Consider the following 20,775-nt stretch of genomic DNA (forward strand, 5'->3'; position numbering starts at 1 on the left):
CTACAGGTCTAAAGACTGGCCATTATCAGTGTACCACAGCCAAAATGCAAATGCTTGGTATTCAAAGGGAAGACAATATTACTGACTGATTCTTTTTCATTCCATATGAAATCACACTATTATTCTTTTCTTATATTTCCATTTTACTTCCCAAGAACATGGTTTTCTTTAAATTTCTTGATTGTTTTGTTTCGGGTTTTTTTCCCCATTGAAATGAATTCTTCAGTGAAAAATTTTCACAGCTTATTAGGTCTTTTATATATAGACATAAATATATATATATATGAAATTTGTCATTGAATAGAGCCAGAGGCTGTTTTTTGTTATTTTTAAATATTTATAAAAGAACAACTTCAGTTTTTCTTTTCCCCTTTATAACAGACATATTAACAGTCCAATTAATAAGTCTATTATTTTCAGTGTTACCTGCTCCTACTGACATATACAGATTGTTCTGAAAGAATTGATTTTTTCTGACCTGATCTTCTCTGAACCTGGAACATGCTTCTTCCTTCTTCCAGACAACCTCCAGTTTCTGCTACAAATAGAGCAATTTTAGATTGAAATGTTAAAAATTGCCCTGTGTAATATTTTTTAAATTTTTATTTGTCTTGTTGTTGTTGGGTTTTATTTGTTTTTTTTCCCCCCGGAATAATCGTGTTATGATTAAGTTTTAGGAAGAATCTGATCAGTAATAAAGGTGAGTTTTCGGCATTGGTAGTCTTCACAACATTACTCTTCATCTATTTCATCCATCATTGTGAAGGAAAACTGCTCCAGGGTAAGAGCCCATCAATTTACAGTGGGAACTATGCCATTCAGACAGATGGGGTACCTTTAGATAGCCCAAAGATCATATATGTTCATCAGCAATGGGTGCTCGAGGCATGATTCCCAGCTGGGAACACTGAAAATTTTGTATGTTACAAGCTGTCGGTGGCTCTTACCCAAAGGTAATCCTTTGCAGGTCTGAATTATCTTTTTAAAATGTTGACTGGCTTCTGCGGACAGGTAAGGGTTCTATGTGAGCAAGGGGCACAGCACAGCAGGCGACCTGAATGTCATAAAATGTTCCAGCTGGTCTGAGCTGATTGAGGGGAGAGGCAAGGATGCAAAGCACAGAATTACAAGAGTAGTTCTTCCTTCATGAGCATGAAGAAGTTGTGTTTAACAAATGGTTCTTATCACTTTCATGCATTTATACACAACATGATTTGACCACGCACCACATTCATGCCGCTATTCTGGAAAACAGCAATAAATCTGCGGTGTCACCATCCAGCAGACTCTTTCTTGATTTAGGTGTCCCGGGAGTTGGTCTTGCTACAACCACCAATGCCAGATAACAGCAGGGTTTTGCTAGAGGTGTTGAAACTACTGGGATTCTGACGTTATCTTCATAGTCCAGAGGCATTTTTCTTCTTCATGGGTGGCTTTATGATTCTGAGAGACGAGACAGAATATAAGAGGTCCTTATCTGCAAGGTGGGGGTGTCCTCCTCCTTGCAGTGGGCTGGGGCCTTTCACTTACCCCGTGAAACCAAGGTTATGTGCTATACAAGGTAATGCAAGTCTCTCTTAATAAAGCTACTGTTATTTTATACTATTAGCTTCAAGCTATGAGGCCTAGCTGGGGCAGCTGCCAGATTCTCCCAGGAGCAGCCTGGAGACTGAGGAAGAGGCCTTGTCTGCAGGGCTCATTTTTCACAGGGATTGCAAAGGGACGCTGCAAAAATGAAAAACGGAAAAGGCTCCTGCTGACTGAAGTCTTTGCTCGGGAACGAGCAAGTGACAGCGAGCTCCAACCTTGGGGAAATGCGGCTCGTCGGGTTTCCCACCGGGCTGGGCAGACCACCCCTCCAGAGCGGCTCCTCCGGCGCTGCACACGCTCAGCACACAGACCCCTGCCGTGCCGGCCGTGCGCCCGCCCCCCGCACAAGAGACCAGACGCCCACGCCCCTCGGCCGTGAGGGGGGCAGCCGGTTCGGCTCGGGCGGGTTCGAAGGGCGGCTCTGCCGGCGCCGCACCCTCCCTGAGGGGCGCGGTCCCGCCCGCCGGGGCGCTCCGAGCGCGCACGCGCGGCTGGAGCGGCGGAAGCCCACGGTTGGTTCCGCCGCGTGCCCGGGCGGGGGGCGGCGCGCGCGACCCCCGCTGGCCCGGGAGCGGCGCCGCGGGCGGGCCGGGCCGGGCCGGGCCGGGCCGGGCGGGAGGGAGAGAGGGGCGGGGGCGGAGGCACTGGCACCCCCTCGGGCACGGCCCCGCCACGGCGGGCATGCTCCGGCGGGGCTTCCTCCATCGCTGCACCTCCCCTCCAGCGTTGCTGTTGTCTGTGCAGGGAGTTGGGTAGGGAAGCCCTGGGCAGAACTGCCGGGTGTCTCCCCAGCTGTGAAGTCAGGAAGTGGTGCTGTCGCTTTTATGCCGGTGCAGGGTGCTGGTTGCCCTGTAAAGCAGGAGGAGGGTGTTCGGTGATACTGAGGTGGTAGTAGGAGAGGCACGAGGTTTGATTAGCTGTGTGTTCAGCGGCGCGGCACAAGGAAATGCAATAGTCTTGGCGTCCCTGGGTTTCGCACTTTCATTTCCCGGCTCTCGCCGTTAAGTGAGGTGATACAGCAGGTCTTCGCCTCAGACTGATGATCCAAACAGTAATGGTCTTACAGTAACGTGCATTATCTGTCTACAAGTGGCTGTTTGGTCAGCAGTGGGTGAAGATAGATTTGATGGGCTTGTGATAAAGAGGGTTAGGTGTGCGTATGTGAATGTCAAGCCACATCCCTGTCCCAGCCCAAGTGACATTTTTTATAAATGAAGTAGTTGTTTACAGGTATGCTTTGCTAGATCCTGTCTATGAAAAGTAACTGGGTGGGAATGTCTTGCCTACCTCAACAAACCTGTCAACAGCCACCTAGCAACTGCTTTGTGCCAAGGTCTCTGCTGCAACCATCCATTCTATAAACACGAGAAATGCCAGGTGTGTGGGGGTTTGTCATAGCACAAATATGCTGTTGCTTATGTTAACTGGCCATTCAGATACCTATTTTGTTTTGTTAAACGTAAGTGTTGCAAGAAGCTTAATGGCAGTTCTATTCTGACACGTGACATCCTTAAAATCTGGTTTGTAAAATAAATTCAGTTGATTGGTTCAAGTCCACCTTGTTTATACCCATTGAAGTGTATTTTTTGTTTTAGTGTCACTAATCTTTGGCAGTAATTATTTAGATTTCAGGAAGGTCACTGGTGTGAAAATGCAGCGGGATCCAGAAATTAGGGAGGTCTGTTGATTGTTGTTGTCTTGCCCTAGTTATCACAAATATTATGAGAAGTGGGCTCTCTTGTGTTTCTACTCTCTGTTCTTTTTTCTGACTTGCTTAGGATACAGCCTTTTTAGAAAGTAGTGTTTCTTCCACTCTCAAAATATGTATTATGGTGCATAGTATTGTTAAGTTTGTGTGGAGTCTTAAAATTGTCTTTCATGGCAAGCAATACAATGTCACTGATCTGTGTTGTTCTCTACTTGTTTAAAGACTTGTGAAAAAAGTCCTTAAAAGAAGTCCTTGACTTCTGCAAGTCAAATTTCAGAAGTCATACTTTTCTTAAGAAGCAGGGCTACAGTGAGGCACAGTTTCTAGTTGCATATCAGTGCAACTCCCATGAATGTGCGAGAAACAGGATGTCCCCAGAGCTGACTGTTGTGCTTCTTAGGCTGAGAAATTGAGTACTGCTCTTGTTGGGTGTGTTTATGAAATACAGTTTCTAAAAATGTTTTGGGACATTCTTGATGCAAAATGGTATACTTTTTATTTTTCTAAGGTTGCATTCAAATGAGTCTATTAAAGCAATTTATATTTTACCTTAACATTTCTGGTTAGCACAAAACTTTCTCATTTCTTGCAACTGACTTTTCACCTGCCTTACTCATTCTGTGGTCTTAGTATTCTGTGGATGTCACATGAAGAGTCATATTGCAGGTGATTGTAGTGAACAAAATACTGAGTTTATGATATCATTGATGGAACTGTGCAGAAAGAAAAGGGTTAGGGAAAAATGCTGCCCACGCATCCTGTAATAAAGGTATTTTTTTTGGAAAGGCAAGAAAATTCCCCATAATGTAGGAAAGACAGTCATGTTTTAGTGCAGCTGAAGCTTTTCATAGGCACAGCTCCTGTTGGCTTTCAAATTATTTGTATTTGAGTTATTTATTTAGAAGAAATAGCTATAAGTTAGGGCACAAGGGAAGAAAACCACAAAAGCTCTAACATTAGTGCTCTGTATTTTTTCCTAAACTATTTAATTGGAAAATTACTTTGCTTGGAGAATTTCATTGCTTGTGTGAATCCTGAATGTATGCAGATATAAATCACTTAATTGTTTCTCTCCATTTATTTGTTGTTAACCTTCTCATAGAGTTTTTTCTTTGCATATTGTAGTTTTTCTGATCAGAAATTATGAATTTTGAAGAACAAAATTATATGAGATCAGTCATCTCTTTCTTTTGGCACTGTATTTGAAAGAGTAATACATTCACTTTGTTTGTGATTTAAATTTTAATCTAGTACTTCCTTCCTCGTTATGAGATTTTGAAGCTCGTACTTTTTCTTTATTCCTCACACTTTATATATTTATGCATGGTACATAAACCAAGGGAAAGAGGGGAAAAAAATCACTTTGCCAGAGTAAGTCAATATATTGACATAATTTATTTGCTATTGCTGCTGAAGTATAATGAAAAATATAAAACTTAATTTACGATTATAGGAAACAGGAAACAAATGTGTTTAACTGAAACAGATTGGCAGTACTGCTGTTTTACACAGACATTTCTCTTTTAAAAAAATATTAGACTTTTGAAATGGCCTAGAACTGAGATTTGAGAAATTCTAGTTAGAAGTAACGTGTTTGTTTGGAGACAGCTCTACTCAGCAAGGTGGGGTTTGAAAACCAAAATAGAAAGTAACCTGTTACATGCTGCCTTTCAAACAAATGATAATGGTTGTTTGCATATCACACTTTCAGGAGATAGAGAAGACAGATGAATAATCACCCTGTCTTGAGAGTGATGTCTGCATTTGTGTAGTTCTTGCTTAATTCTGGATTTTGCCATCCAAGGTATGGTATTGAGCATGGCTGAGGTTTGTTTTGGTTTTCTAATTATAAAAGTGAATATGGTCATGCAGGCAAAAGTAAGTTACTTAGAGATAAAAATTTGGGATGTATTTTCTTGATAGGCATTCTTACTGTTTGCTCCTGAATCCCTCTCACTGCTTATTGCTCACACATGGTACAAGTAGGTCACTCAGGAGCAAGTATTTAATTAATTATATCTCTGTTTTGTTTGTTGTGCTGTTATTCTGAGGAAGTGCTGTGAAGTCATGGAATCTCTGCTGCTCTAGTAAGATGGAAAACAGATGGATTCCTCAGTGGTCAGCAGTGTTTCTAGCTGCATTTGGTTTTTTGGCATCTATATTTCTGTTAGTCTGCATGATTTTCCCTTTGCAAATTCATGGTGGTTACTCCCAGTCCCCTTCTTGTCCTTCATGTGTTTGAAAGTAGTTTCCAGGATTGTTTCCTTCACCTTCCCAGGGACCAGCGTGAGGCTAGTAGGCCTTTAGTTGCCTGGCTCCTCCTTCTTGTCCTTGAAAACAGGATTTTCATTGACACTTGTTTTCTTGAGTCTTCTGGAATGTTACCCATCAGCATAAAACTTCCAAACTTAGTTGAGAATGACTTCACAATTACAAAACCAGCTCTCTCAGTGCTCAGATTGGCACCTCAGCAGGTCACATGGAAGTGACAGGTCCAGTTCACTTACAAATTTGTTAATCTGATCCTCCCTCACTCAGAGTAAGTGTTTTGTTTTCTACACTTTCCCATAGGTCTCAGGGACCAGGGAATTCCAGAAGGCAGGTCTTAACCATGAAAGAGCAAAATAAACAAGGTGCTTTGACATTTTTGTATGATTTTGATACTTTTGGCAGCAGGCTGGCGTTTCCTCTCTAGCCTTCGTTATGCTGCTCATGAACCTGTACAAATCTCTCTTGGAATTTCATATCTCTCACCAGATTCAGCTCTAGGAGGACCTTGGTTTTCCCAACTCTATCCTTGTGCACCTAAGTGGTGTTCCTGTGTCAGTTGTGCACGCACACTTGGTGCAGTCCCACTTCGCCTTGGTTTGGTTGGTTATAAGATCTCTGTTTTCCCCATCATCCTGCATCCTTTGCTTGTGAAATGTGACCACCAGCTTCCTCTATCATCATTCTTTGTTTAAGCGTTCGCCAAGCTGATTAACCAGCCTCTTGGCAAAGATGCTCTCACCCATGTAATTTCAGGTGGGTCTTGTTCCCCTTCACCCTCAGTGTTTGAGCTTTATAGGAGGTTCTATGGATGTAAATGCTGCACAACCACTTGCTCATTTGCAGGATCTGTCTGCTTCTCCTCAAGTTCTTCCCCTTCATCAGCAGCATGAATGAGATACCACTTGTCCACTAGACTTTGGCCAACATCCTGTTAACTGTGTAGTCATGCTTGGTGAACTCCTGGTCTCCCCTGGCTGTGTCCGTGGTGCCCGAATGGAAGAGCAGCTAAGGGTAATAGACTGAGGGCCAGACTGCTACCACCCTCAGTAGCAGTCAGTCTGTGGTATCCAGGACCCGTGCCCCTGGCAAGCAGCATACTTTGCCAGGTGACACGTTGGGCCAGCAGGGGTGTCTTTGTCCCAGAAGCAGGGACCCGTTGCTGTTCCTTACCCCATGCTGTTCCTCATACCCAGTATGGGTGTTGCTGCAGGACTCAGGCACAGATGGCTCAGAGGATTTCTTGGAGAGAGCTTGCTGTCCATGTGTGCTGCCAGGGCTCAGAACCTGCTCTGTAGATCCGAGCTGCGGGCAGAACAGGAGCTGTCCTCCTGGTGCTGGAGCTCAGAGGCTTGACATGTCTGGCTTGACAGGCTGAGACTCTATTTGCTTCTCCTCTTGTGGTGGGGGTTTCTGTGGCTGCAAGAACTTGGTAGGGATCTGTATGATACTTGAATGGGAACACTGTTACATTAGAAAATAACCAGCAAAGGGTGATTGTAAATAACACAAAGGAGAAGTGTGGAAAAATGGCAGCTTGTTTGAGCCTGAATTTGATTAGACATCTAAAAGAAGAAGAAAGGAAGACAATGAAATTTGTGAATAGTATTAAGTAAATTTTGAATGCATTTGAGGACAGTCAAACGTGAAACAAGTAAGCAAAACCCTTGGAAACAGAGATGTTTGATAAACAAAATTTTAGTGGAACAAGTAGGAGCTGAAAGGAATGGAAGGAAACCATCAGAAATGGAACAAGATTCCTGAAGCCCAGAAACTGGGCAAATTAACGGGTAAGAGAGTAGATTGGGATTATGTGTGCATTGCAGTAATAAAATATGTGTATGAAAGTAGTCTGACAAAAAAATAACAGTAATAATCCCTTCCATCATAGTTGTGCTGGATAGTGGTTAGGACTTAGTGCTGTGTTATTGAGATTGGTTTATGAAGTTCAGAAGTTCACATTGTAGGACTTGGTGAGGTTTCTGCAGTCTAAAACCAAAAGGAAATCAGCCCACTAAAGTGTAAAGATGGAAACCTTGATGTTTTAAATGTGATTAATAGAAAATGTTCTATTGTGTGATGTTTTTAATAATCTGTGTGAAAGATGTCAGGGTAATTACTCCTTTCTCCTTTGGTTTGCTGTTAATGTCACAAAGGACGTTTTTTAAGCGACAAAACCCTGAATTCTTAGTGATACTTTTGACTATTTTAGCATAAAATCTTTAAGAAAACAATCATGAAATACAGGGGAGACTGCAATAGATAGGTGGGGTGAATCTTTGTGGAACATAAATACTTTCCTATATTTCTTACTTGCTTTACAACCTTTTTACTTCGATGGAAGAGTTTTCTTTGCTGCTGCCACCTGACTGACAGTTGCTGTTTTACCTATTGCTTAATAGTTTTCCCAGGTAGTGGTTTGACTTGCATCTTGGTGATAAATGTTGCTTCTTGGCCAGATATATCTAATTAATGAATTCGTAAAATGTTTTGCATGGTGCTCAAAAAATGTATGTGAAATGTTTTTTAAGTTTTTATGTAATTCCTTAAATCAACAGTTGATAGGTTTTTTTCTTTCTTACTTGAATGTACAAATTTGAATGTATGAACTGTATAGGTTGCACTATACTACTTAATTTGCTCTTTTTTAAAAAAAATATTTTTTATTTATCTCTAGGATTATTGTCTTGGGTCGTGACAATTTATTATCTGTTTATGTTCAATGGGGCTACGGATTCACTTTGTGGTTGACCCTCAGGGTTGGTGCTGCATGGGCCTAATTATCTTTGTCTGGCTGTACAATACAATCTTCATCCCAAAAGCCATCCTTTTTCCTCATTATGAAGAGGGAAATATTTCAGTTGTGGCAGTTTTGTGTAAGTAATTTTAACTTTTTTCTACTACTAAAATAATGCTTCTACTTAATGTACATTAAAAAAATCCTATCAGAAAATAAAAATTAGGGTGAAAGTAAAGACAAAAGGTAAGATAAAGGGTAAATGTAGTGGATGTGTCTTATGTTTTTGTGTTCTGAGAAGCTGCAGCACTTTATTTTGGGGGTGTTGTTGTAGAACTTGTTTTTGTGGAAACTGGTGAAAAGGCTGAATGTAGCTTTCAGGTCCTATACTTAGAACTTGTTGACAGGATTTCAGGTTCACATCTGTGAGTGCCTGTCAGAATTTGGTGCGATAGTAGTGATGACTGGCAACAAGCTAAATTTTGTTAATTTTGTCATATGTCCCTGTGTGGGTTAGCTCGTACAGGTTTGGCTCATAGGTTTGCTGGGGAAAAGTCTTGAATTATGGCTGGAAGAAACTTCAAGGTGAAGATGCACTGTTGGGAATATCTTCCATATGGGGGCTTTGAGGTGTGATATGATTGGTGTTTGTGTGGTAAGATGATGGAGGAATTTCTGAAAAACAGTAGTATGGTCAAAGTAGCACCTGCTGGTGCTGTCAGAACTGTTTACTACTTTTTTCACTCTATTTATTGGGGAGTTCCTAATGTTGTGTACTTAATATCAAAAATATATCTGGAATTGAATGAGGAGATTGAGTGTTTTCCAGCTCAATTCTGGAGCATCTGTATTTTTTGATACAGTGTACTTTGCATGTATGAAAAAGTCTAACAAATGCTTATTTATTTTTTTAGGTTATTACTTCTGCTCAGTGTTTTGTATAGCTTCATTATTTAGAGCCTCAGTAGCAGATCCAGGAAAACTACCTGAAAATCCAGAAATACCAATTACAGGTACATTAACTTGATTCTATATAATTGAATGAAAGTTATTTTAATAGCCTCAAAATAATTAGGAATACATTTGTGTTTGTGAGACTTATTGCAAACCATGATCTGTCCTTGCTGAATAAAGTTAATATGTCACTGTTTTAAAGTTGTAAATTTCTAGCACTTTTCCTTGTGTAGTTTCAAAACTTCTTTTTCTTAAACTTGTATTCTACCAGAAATTCTACCATTCTTCAGTTATGTAGGACCTTCTGCTAGAAAATTTTTCCACAGGCAGATTTTTTTTTTGCATTCTAGACTTTCAAACATTATGCATATACTACTATACTACTAACTTGATAATATTTAATGAAAAATGTTTATAGATAGCTAGCTATTTTAATTCTATATCTTTGGTCTTAGTAAATTTATATGATGTTGAAAATGGTGTTGGAAGGTAGTCCTATGCTGGTTTTTACCTGTGTATTTTTTGCTGTTTTTTTTCCAGAGTCTTATGATTGTATGGACTGTTAACAAAAAACCTAAACCATGGTGCTAGTTACACTGCATTTGTATAAAGTAGTGACTTAAAATTTCTGTCCTTGCAAATTTATCCCACAATTCCTGTATGGTATCCAGTGCTCCAGAAGTTGGAGGAAATTTAAAACCTTAATGATTCTCCACAGAAAAGTACAGTATTTTTATGAACTGTTGGGAGCTACTATCTAATGCATAGAGCTTTTACTTAGGAGTTTAGAATGGAGTAGGGCTGTTAAACGGCATGAGCTTTGTCACATTAACAGATAACACTTCATGAATGAAGAAAATGTGTCCCATCCAGTGAGGCTGAATGCTTCAGTCTTGTCTTCAGATATGGTGAATGCCCAGAATAAAATTTTGTTCTCTTTTCCTGATGTTACTGAAAATCTAGGATGATGTGTTTGGAGACATGATCGTTTTAGCCTTAGTGCTGATGATATGATGTGCATGAAGTAGACAGTTTATTGTAGAAAGGAGTGTATCTCCCTGGGATTCAGATGTGTCACCACTAATTGCAAAAAATCTCATCCCAGTGTTCTTTCTGCTTCTGGCAGCTGATCCTTTGATCCAGTAAAACATCAGGTGTTTCAGACTTGAGTTCTGGAGTCAGCAGTTTTGCTGCAGGGGGAGCAACATGGATTTTGCAACCTGAGCTGGAGAATGGAGATCCTCACTAGTTACAGACAGTTACATTTATACTGGAGTTTTCATTTACTATCAAAGTACCAGGAGCAGTGAAAATTCCCTTTGTATACAAAGAGTTTTTTCTAATGTAAGGTGTCTCTTTGCATAGATCCCCAAACTTTTGATGCTCCATTCAGTCCATACGGCAGTCATACTTAATAAGTACTTCTGAAGGTGAAATGTTTAGGCTAGGTCATGACTTTGATATTTTGATTTGGTGCCTGATATATCAGAGTATTGTAGTTTTGGAGGTAGTGCTTCAGTTGTCTGGTGTGCGCTAGGCTGACAGGAGGATACATTTTTACACAGTGTAAATTGTGTTAAAAATGAGTTGGGGTGTTTCTGAACTCTTCTGGTATCTACCCTATTAGTGAGTGACACCTTTGTGACACTGGATTTATGCAAACAGATTGTAAATCAGTTTCCATCTGTCATTATTACTTGGTTAATGATCTCAGATATTGGGTTTCTTTACTTCCAGTGTCCAAATGTTATTTTGCAGGTAGAAAGACCAGATTAGAGCTGCCTGGAGGTGTCTCAGAAGTGCTAAATATAACTTTATTTTGTTTACATTGGGACAGTGTTTTACAGTATAAAATTTCAGAATGTCCTACTGTAAATATGAAGCTTTTTTTCCCTTTTTTTCCCTCTGTCCCTGAGATATGAGAAATTTTTGTGCCTCAAAAAAGATTGTTTAGGTAGAAACAATTTGAACAGTCAAAGTATTTCTCAGTCATCCACCTGTTTTCCTTAAAGACAGAAAATATATGCTTTTGTGACTGGAAGTATTTCAGTGTTAATCTTACTGTTTCCCATGTGAAGATGAAATTTTTGAACATATAATTGGAATTCTGCTTTTCAAAGAATTCCTCTAATTTGGATGGTGCATTTGAGATAAATAATAGCCAAGCTGAGCAATCGTACTCCTGGTAGCTTCAGCTACTCAGTATCTCTGGATATTAGCTTTTAAAGAATCTCACATTAGTAATTTAAAAATAGTATATATTTGTATATACAACCCTAATCTCTATCTCTTTCTTTGCATGTCTTATATGTAAAATTGCATGTGGTGATATGCATGTTATTAAAATGCTTTGAGATGGAAGATGCTCCTGAAGTGTTCACTGTGTGTCATCTTTTAGTTAGCTAGCAGTATTTCCTCAGGGGGTACTGGAACAGCAGTGAGATTGTATCCTGATTGTGTCTAGCAGATAATTTTTTTCACAGTAGAAATGTAAGGAAATAATTGAGTTACAGTCTTCCTTGTCTGAGTAACAGGTTTGTTCTGTAATAATTACTTTGTAGAAATTTATAGGAAGAGAGGGCATTTTGGAGATGGAAACTGGCATAGAGTAGCAGTAATATCTTCCAGTTTAATTAAGGTCACAGTGGGAAAAAGCTTTTTATGTGGTGCTTATCCTTCTCAGATCATAGTAAGATTTGTTTTTTTAATTAGAGTTACAAACATACAGATTTATTATGAGTACGCATTGATTAACTGAGTTTAAAATCTCTCTAATGTGTCTTTACATTTTCACCTAGAGCGAGAGCATTGGGAGTTATGTAACAAGTGCAATATGATGAGACCAAAGCGTTCACACCATTGCAGTCGCTGTGGACATTGTGTGAGGAGGATGGATCACCACTGTCCATGGTAAAATCAGGACATTTCTTCTAATTATCTACTGTTTTAGTGAATAATTCTGAAATTTGTGGTCTTGACTGCTGCTCATTTTTCCTGTGTTTTTCCCCGTAGTGCTTAATCATTTAGGCATATAAAGCAAGGAAGTAATACATTTGAACTTTCCTATACCTACCAGTAAAAATCAGAGTAAGTGAAAATAAACATTTTTGAAAGAAATTCTGAGTTATAATTTTTACAAGACAAACTGCAGAGTACAGAAATGACGCCAGGATTCTCTTACATTGGTTTAGCCATTGTTCAAACTACCTTTTTTTGTCAAGTTTTTCTACTTCAGAGAATACTACTAGTATAGTGCTTTTGTCACTCTGGTTTAGCTTGTTGTCTGTGCCAATGCTTGTATGAATTTGCATCCATGTAACTTTTGATCTTGTACTTAATACAGATAGAATCCTTGTGTTTCCTTTACACTTTTCATGTTGGAATATGCAGGAGTTTCTGAGTATGGATGCCTCTATTGTCTTCTGTGCCTTTGGTTAATTTTTAAGTCATATTTCTTTGTTACTGGGTTAGCCTGTGATCACATTTATTTTAAAACATTTGTTTGTGTTTTTGCACTCTTGTAGTTTACAACCTCTGAAATGTATTGAGTAGCAGAAGATAAGACATATTACTGTGAAATTTCGCTGACTTTCAAAAAATAATTTTATTACTAGATTTTTACTTCAAGTTGCAGCAGTATCTTTGCTGTATAAAAATACAGAGAACTGTGTCTCCTGTTCTAAGTGATCTCAGTAGTGCAATCTGTGCTTTAAGTTGTGGTGCAAGGGATCCAGTAGTTTGCTCCTTAAGAAATCATAAAGTTTTCTATTCACAGTATCATAACTTTAGTATTTGTATTTCTGTTTTTATATATGCATGCTTTGTTTCTCTACAGGATTAATAATTGTGTTGGTGAAGACAATCACTGGCTGTTTTTGCAGCTGTGTTTCTACACCCAGATCCTTAGTTCCTATACACTGATACTTGAATTCTGCCATTACTACTACTTTTTGCCTCTGAAAAAAGAAAACTCGGTAAGAACCTGTTTTCTCTGTGAAGGGAACAAGTAGTATTGCAATGTAGTTTGTGTTGGCTTTTAGTTACTGCACATTTTTGGTAGCTCAGTTTCACTCTTAGTGAAGAGAGTTCAACTAGCTGAATGTTATTAAGTAAGCAAACTGATTTACAGTAAGTAACAAAATATTTTTATGAAAGGGCATATGAGTTCTTTGTGTTAAAAGCACAACATTAGTTCTCTTAGGAATATAGGAAAGGAGGGAAGAACCAATTAGCTTTCTTTGGAAGTGCTTATCAGTACTGGAAAGAGTTAAGGTAACTACTTTACTTTAGATGTATTAAATTCTCCTTTTACTTTTTCCAAAGTAGATTTATGCAGAATATATAGCTATCCTAATATCATGTTTTAAATAGCTGATACTGCTTTTTTAAGAAAGAAGAACACGTGATCATTCTGCTAGGGGAAAAATATACATTGGTTTTGTAGCAGTATTTTCTGTTGCTTTGAAAAGGTTGTGTGGGTTAAGGGAGAATTAACTTTGGTTTGTTTCATGTGGTCTAACCAACTGAAGTAGAGTAAAAAATCAAGGACTTCCTTCCCCTATGAAACTTACATTGTAGAGCTGCTATCTGGTGCTCATTTATGCCTATTATCTGTAGTATTCAGAATATTGAAGATGGTTGCTTGAAATTTGCTCAGTACTTGAAAGTTCTTTCTTTATAAGAAAACTGTTATACTATCTTGCTTATGAAGAACCATAAGAACTTCAAGCTTAAATCTGAAATGAACTTTGTATTAGTAGTGGACTATAACAAATTCAAGTACACGAAAGAGAAAAACCTAGAAAACAAGTTTAAAACATTTTCAAAATTAGGTAATGTTCCAAATGTCATACGAGAATAAGATTATCTCAGATATTACACTCTAAATTTTGGTGAGATTTTTTCCAAATAGTGAAGTGCAGAAGATTTTTAAATTCTGTGTTGATGTGACACCCCAGCATGCTCTCTGCTGGCGATGTCATACTCATCTTTCCAGGCTACTGGAACCTGACCCTTCACTGTGGGTAAGGCACAAAAAAAAATTTCCATTTTTTTGAACAACTAAAGTTTGTCATATCATTGTGTATTCTATGTTATATGAGAATTTCACTTTGTGAAAAATGCTGCTTCTGGAAAAAGATGCGACATAGTCTTCCAAGCTTCTTACTTGTTCCTGTGTCAGTCTGAACTGGGTGTGATGTTCCCATAAAAGTGTATGTGAAGATGATGTGGTAAAGGAGAGCTGAAAGTGTAGGAAGACACTTTAAAATTAATCCAAAACTGATAAAAGTGCTTATTACAGCGGCCTGAGTGGGTCGCTGCTGGTGAGAGAGAGACGGTGAATCTTGTATCTTGATCAGAAGGCTGAATTTATTAATATATGATATATAATACATTATTACTATACTAATAGAATATAGAGAGAGGTTTGCAGAGCTGCTAGCTAAGCTAAGAAAAGATAGAAAAGAACCCACAACAAAGTTGTGGCCAAGGACTCAGTCCCCTGGCTTGAACTGATGATTGGCTCTTAATTATAAACATAGAAAATGAGCCAATCAAGGTGAATCCTGTTGCATTCCACAGCAGCTGATAATAATTGTTTACCTTCTCTTCGGGGGCCTCTGGTTCCCGAAGACACAGAAATGTGAAATAAAGGATTTCTGTGGAGAAATGTCTGCGACATCTCACCTTTCTAAATTGTATAAAAATAAAAGAAAAATGCTGATGTGAAATGAACAGGAAATTCCTTCACCTATAAAATATAGAATACTAATAAATCACTAAAACAATCCTACAGTATAAGAAAATTGCAAGAAACAATGCAAAGAGAATTTGAGTCCATGCAGCTGAGTTTCAGGAACAGTCCATCAGCTGAAGTTGTTTCTTTTGGACATCTGAGAGTCCTTTTTGGTCCTGAAACAGCATAACACAATTTTAAAGAATTTGTACAATTTTGAAATGTCCTTTCTGCTGGCCTTTCAGTGCTTCAGCGCTTCAGAGCTGCTGCCCAGTATTTTCAATCTTTTTTATTTAATTTAAAAATTTTTTTTTTTTTTGATCGAAAAGCAAAAGAGCAGCAGCCGAGCAGAGCAATGCCAGATTAGGAAAGGCCCTGGGGGCCCTGGCCCATACTGGACCAGGAACCCCAAAACTGGCTCACACAGGGGGACCCGGACCGGTAGGACAAACCAGAATCCCTAGAAACATCAAGAGGCCTCGCAGCGGGCCCGGCCCAGGAATTTCCTGAGCCCAGCATCCCAGACCAAACTCATGAGGGAGGCTGTGCTTTCCCGCAGGCCTGAACTTTGCTGCTAGCACAATGGCAGCACGGGCAGTGAGACGCTTCCTTTCCCCTAAACCACTGAGGCATGCCAGCAGCAGGGAAATAGAAGCTGCCCCGAGAATCTTCATCTCGGGTCTGGGAATGTTTGTTTCCCACAGCATCACAGCACCACCCCCACTGGGCTGGGGACCCAAGGCAAAACCTTCGGGAGCCCCCTCCCCCTCGCCGCTAGGGCACAAGAGAGGCGGCGGCCTCCATGGGACAATCCCCGAAAAACCACCCCCCAAACCGCCGAGCTTGAAAGCCGGCAGCCGGACTGCCGCAAGAGTGAGTTGGCGGGCAGCCCCTGCCCCACGGAAGGAGAGACCCCCCGCCGGAGCGACTGCTGGGACGTCCGGTGGAAGCAGCGGGGAGGGAGCCGGAACCGGGGGGGGAACCGCGCTGAGCGTGGGATCCGCCGCGGGCTGCTCCGAGGGTCCCGCGGGCTCAACTCCGTTTTCTGCTGCTGACTCTGGGGTCTGCTGTGGAGGCGGCGGGGACACGCGGGAACACGCCGTTGCTGTGTCCCTGGGCTCTGAAAGCGGCGGCGGGCACGGCACCGGCACCAGCGGAGCTGGGAGGAGCGCCGGAGCGTCGCCGTTGCTTAGCAACAGGTCAATCGGCGGAAGTGCTGTCTCTTCGGCCTTCTCCGACGCAGGCTCTGGCGGGGGCAGGGAGACCGGTGCCACCGCGGGCGGGACCTCCTGGAGAGGCGGAGACGGGATCTCCTGGAGTGACAGCTCTAGCAGGGCCATGGAGGAGACCTCGGAGACCGGTGCCGCCCCTATGTCTGAAGGCGGAGTCTGAGAGGCCGGCGCTGGCTTGAGCGGCCAATCCCATCCCCCCGGAGAGAGAGAAGGGGGGGAAGGAGGACACTCCATCTGAGCATGCTCCGGAGCAAGAGTAAAAAAAAACTTCGCGCCGCGAAGTTTCAGCCCCCCCCGCCGCGAAGCAGGGGGGGAAAAAAAACCCAAAGTCGTCCCCCATCGGGTCTTCTGCCAAGGGCGGTGGAAATGGAGCTTGGCCATAACAATTAGATATCCATTGAAAACAAGCTGCTCTGCGTTTCAGGACAGGGAAAAGCTTTATAAATGCTGGGTAGATGGAAGGCAACACGCGTCCCTTACTGAAGACGCGCTGGATAATCGAGTCCATGCACTCCCAGACAAAAGCATCTAAAGCATACAGAATATCAGCAAAGAACCCAAAAAGCTTTGCCCATCGAAAGAAGCCATAGATATCTGTTTTTGACAAAAAGCAACCATCTTCTCTGCACCAATGTTTCCAGAGGGCTATGATTTTTTCCTCTGCAGAGGAAAATTGAATCTCTTCTGGCAAGGCATGGGTCTGCCATACAAACAGCCACAAGCTACGAAGGGCTGGTTCATCAGGGATAGAAAAGTGAACAGTACCTTCTGAAAGAGTCCAGCTTGCTCTGGCCAGCTCCACAGGTCTGCTGCTCTTTTCCATCATCTTTCCTGATGATTTTCCAGAAGAAAGATTCTCTTTGTGGTCAGCCTTGGCTGTGAACTCTGTCCAAATCAGGATCTTCGGTTCTTCAGCTCCTGGCTTGAATCCACTTTCTGAGGTCACTTCAAAGCAACCCTCAAATGCCACACATACAGGATTTTTACCCAGTGCAGCAATTTTGCTCCTCTGGTCTTATCAGATTAATTTTTGCTCTGACACGAGGGGTCACCAGATATTACAGCGGCCTGAGTGGGTCGCTGCTGGTGAGAGAGAGACGGTGAATCTTGTATCTTGATCAGAAGGCTGAATTTATTAATATATGATATATAATACATTATTACTATACTAATAGAATATAGAGAGAGGTTTGCAGAGCTGCTAGCTAAGCTAAGAAAAGATAGAAAAGAATCCACAACAAAGTTGTGGCCAAGGACTCAGTCCCCTGGCTTGAACTGATGATTGGCTCTTAATTATAAACATAGAAAATGAGCCAATCAAGGTGAATCCTGTTGCATTCCACAGCAGCTGATAATAATTGTTTACCTTCTCTTCGGGGGCCTCTGGTTCCCGAAGACACAGAAATGTGAAATAAAGGATTTCTGTGGAGAAATGTCTGCGACAAGTGCTATATTCAAATTCATAAATACCAAGTTTTTATTATGTAAAACGTTCCAAAGTTGAGGATTTTTGTAACTTGTTCTTGAAAGAAATTGTATTCTAAAGGAATTTAATTGTTTTTTCCATCTACATCAATACTTCCATTTAAATCATTAAAGGGATTTTATAAATATGGAACAGAAAATAATTTGCTGTCTGCTTGGAGCACCTTTCCATAGGCACTGAAACAGACTTGTTGGCCTCTAATAGTATTATGTCATTTTAGGGTATTTCCTTTTTATTGTGAATATTCCCTGAATGCATTGTTTCCTGTAATTACACGGTATTAGGTAACATGCCAAAGTTCTGTCTGTTAGCCTTGCTTTTTAAAAGTAGTGTGAAAAGTAACCAAATTATTTGATTGAGGGTGGTCTGTGCAAGAGAGGGAAATGGAAATCATGTTTACTTCAGATACTTTACAATACCTAAGGAGGTGATGATAAATAATTATTAATAATGACAGTTCAAAAAAACAAGTGTGAATATGTATACAACTTGTACTTGCCAGTATTTGAAGTTGTTTGGAGAGAGGCCTAATTTTAATGCTCCTGCTCCTTTGACAGGTGATAGGTTAGAAGGCAGAACACATAGGCAACAATTATTTTAACCCATTGTAATGTGTTTCCATGAAGGGGGGCTCAGGTTCTTGTATTTGGCTGCCTAAGTTTACAGAGAACTGTGGAAGAAATTGCTTACTTTGCTCTGTTTTGTTACTTTCCATATGTGAACACTTCAAATGGCACTCTTCCTTTTACAAAGTGGATCTGTGCTATAGTATACAGTATTCTGTGCCCCAGAGAGGAAAAATACAATATAGAAAAACAGTAGACACAGCAGGTCTGGGCTGTTAAGACCTTTGTTAAGTATAGTGTAACACTAAATAGTATTTAGCTTTCTCAGTTTTTCAGCTGTAGAATAGGAGAGCACACAGCGAAGTAGAGAAAACTGAAATAGTTGTCATGCTTAGTCAACATATCTGCCTGGAAAACAACACCAGAGCTCCATGAGGCGTTTTTTTTTTAAGTGCTGCTGAGGATGTGATGCTGTATAGATTTGTGCCATGGAATGATTTGTCAGAACTATGTCTTTTTGACAACAAAGGAACAGGACTGGTGAAAAGATAGGCTTAATAGTAGTTAGGGTTTTAGGCAAGCATTCTGCAAGATTTTTTTTATCTCCTTTATATCAATTAAAGCTGAGATACCACAGCATTCCAGAGAGCATGGTACCTTCAGCCTTTCACAAAAGCACAGTTCTTTGTTGAAATTTTGGCTGTAACTGGGAGCTTACATTTTCTGAATTTGCAGGGGCTAGTGTTTAGAACAGATTCAAAGAACTGGATGATTTTTTTTTCCAAAAAGCCATCTGGAATAAGCTTATTCTTGCTCATTAAAATACTTGTGAATTTTTTGGCAGTGTGCCTTCATCTACATTTTTATTCTTCAGATATAAAGTAGTACAAAACACAGAAGTTGTAGAATTAAAATTGCTTTTAGTGTTGTTGTGAAATGATAATTTTATTACAGTACTGATTAAGGCATTATGCAAATTTGGCCAGCATGTTAGTAGCTCTTTCCTAATTCGAATTTGTGGATGTTTTTTTTTTAAAGGGTCAAGAAAGAAAACCCCAAAAATTTTAAATTAACTATTCTGAGTTAAGGGTGAAAGCTCTAAAGGTAATGGAGGAAGCTGTTTCTGTAGAGATGCAATCTTTCAGCTTCACCTCTTACTGCAGAAAATTGCTTCATAGTAGTCTTAGTTCTTGTAACATACACTGCCAGAAATTTAGGTTATGGTTGTTACCTCTGTTTGTCCAGTAGGAGGAGTGCAATTACAGCTAGAAATAAAGGAGATGATAGTTAAATTGATTATGTGGGGTGATAGTTCAAGACAAAATATATTGTTCGAATAAAATCAGCATATTAGTTCTTCTGCAGGCATTGGTGATTTCCAGAGGTTAACACAGGAATATTCTTACATCTTCATGAAAAAATGTCAGGAAGTCTGTATATTTTAGGAAGTAGTCGGTCTTCTGAATAGTGAGATGAGAAGAATAAATACTAGACTTACCACTACATGGTTGCTCTCTCTGCTGGCACAGATTCTAGATACAGGTGGTCAAATTGCAAAAGTAAATGCTTTGGCAGTATATTTTACCTTATTTATAGAAGGCTTTTAATATTTTAAGCAAAAGGAATTCTGCTGATACATTCTGTTTGCTAGAAATTTTGCTACAATAATTGTCATAGCCAAACCTCTTAACATATAAAAACCTGGGCCCCTTTGCTCTGATTTAGTTTTATTTTGTTCCTGTTTCTGCAATTACAAATCATTGTCTTTGCTTTGGAAAAGGATTTTTTGCAGTAATATTAATATTATGCATTGACTAATATTAATGAAAATCTGGAAATATATATCATCCAAAGTCCATTTATACTGTAAAGAGAGTCTAAAGGAAACTTTTTCTCTTTTTAAAAATGAAAAACAACAAAATTTTTCTTCTCAGCATTCTGCAAAACCAACCCAACCCTGATGTCCTTCACTATGGTTGTAAGGACAGTACATGAATATTGAATTAAATCCTTCCTCTTTCTTTCTACAAAACCTGCAGTCTATATTTTTTAATTTGCTTTCTGGAAAGCCTGGCCTTCTTTTGTATTATACACTATTTTTGTGATACCCTAGTTGATAGACTGACTTCATTTAGCACTGAGCACAGACAACCAGGTTATCATGTGTTACACAAAATATTGTTCACAAAGAAAAAAAGAGGGCTTCATATGTATTTTCTTGTATATTAATCTCTGTGTGTGTCATATTTCAGTAAAGAATAAAGATTGAATAAATTAATCTTCCATTGTAAATGAAAAATTATGACGATGATCTCTTCTGGAACAGATACAATAGTCCTGTCTTTCCTGCCAAAAGCTCTGTCCTCAGGACAGTATGCTGCTTTAAAGGAACTATAAATCCTTGAAAACAGTAACAGTAATGCACATAGCAGGGACTTGTTATATGTTTTTAAGGGTTTTTTGTTGTTATTGTTGGTAGGGGACAAAGAGAGTTGAA

The 20,775-nt window shown here is 40.0% G+C and overlaps 1 protein-coding gene across 1 annotated transcript in view; it reads left to right on the forward strand.

Annotated features, from left to right (window-relative positions):
* The first annotated feature begins 2,075 nt into the window (after positions 1–2,075).
* ZDHHC21 (zinc finger DHHC-type palmitoyltransferase 21) overlaps positions 2,076–20,775 on the forward strand; it is a 38,201-nt gene continuing 19,501 nt past the window's right edge. The window contains exons 1-6 of the mRNA XM_059492334.1: positions 2,076–2,102; positions 5,010–5,102; positions 8,244–8,442; positions 9,218–9,316; positions 12,056–12,167; positions 13,093–13,231. Coding sequence (XP_059348317.1) covers positions 8,289–8,442; positions 9,218–9,316; positions 12,056–12,167; positions 13,093–13,231 — 504 coding nt within the window. The 5' untranslated portion in view covers positions 2,076–2,102; positions 5,010–5,102; positions 8,244–8,288. The remainder of the gene's footprint in view (positions 2,103–5,009; positions 5,103–8,243; positions 8,443–9,217; positions 9,317–12,055; positions 12,168–13,092; positions 13,232–20,775) is intronic.

This window comes from Ammospiza nelsoni, chromosome Z (assembly GCF_027579445.1).
Source record: "Ammospiza nelsoni isolate bAmmNel1 chromosome Z, bAmmNel1.pri, whole genome shotgun sequence".
NCBI classification, from domain to species: domain Eukaryota; kingdom Metazoa; phylum Chordata; class Aves; order Passeriformes; family Passerellidae; genus Ammospiza; species Ammospiza nelsoni.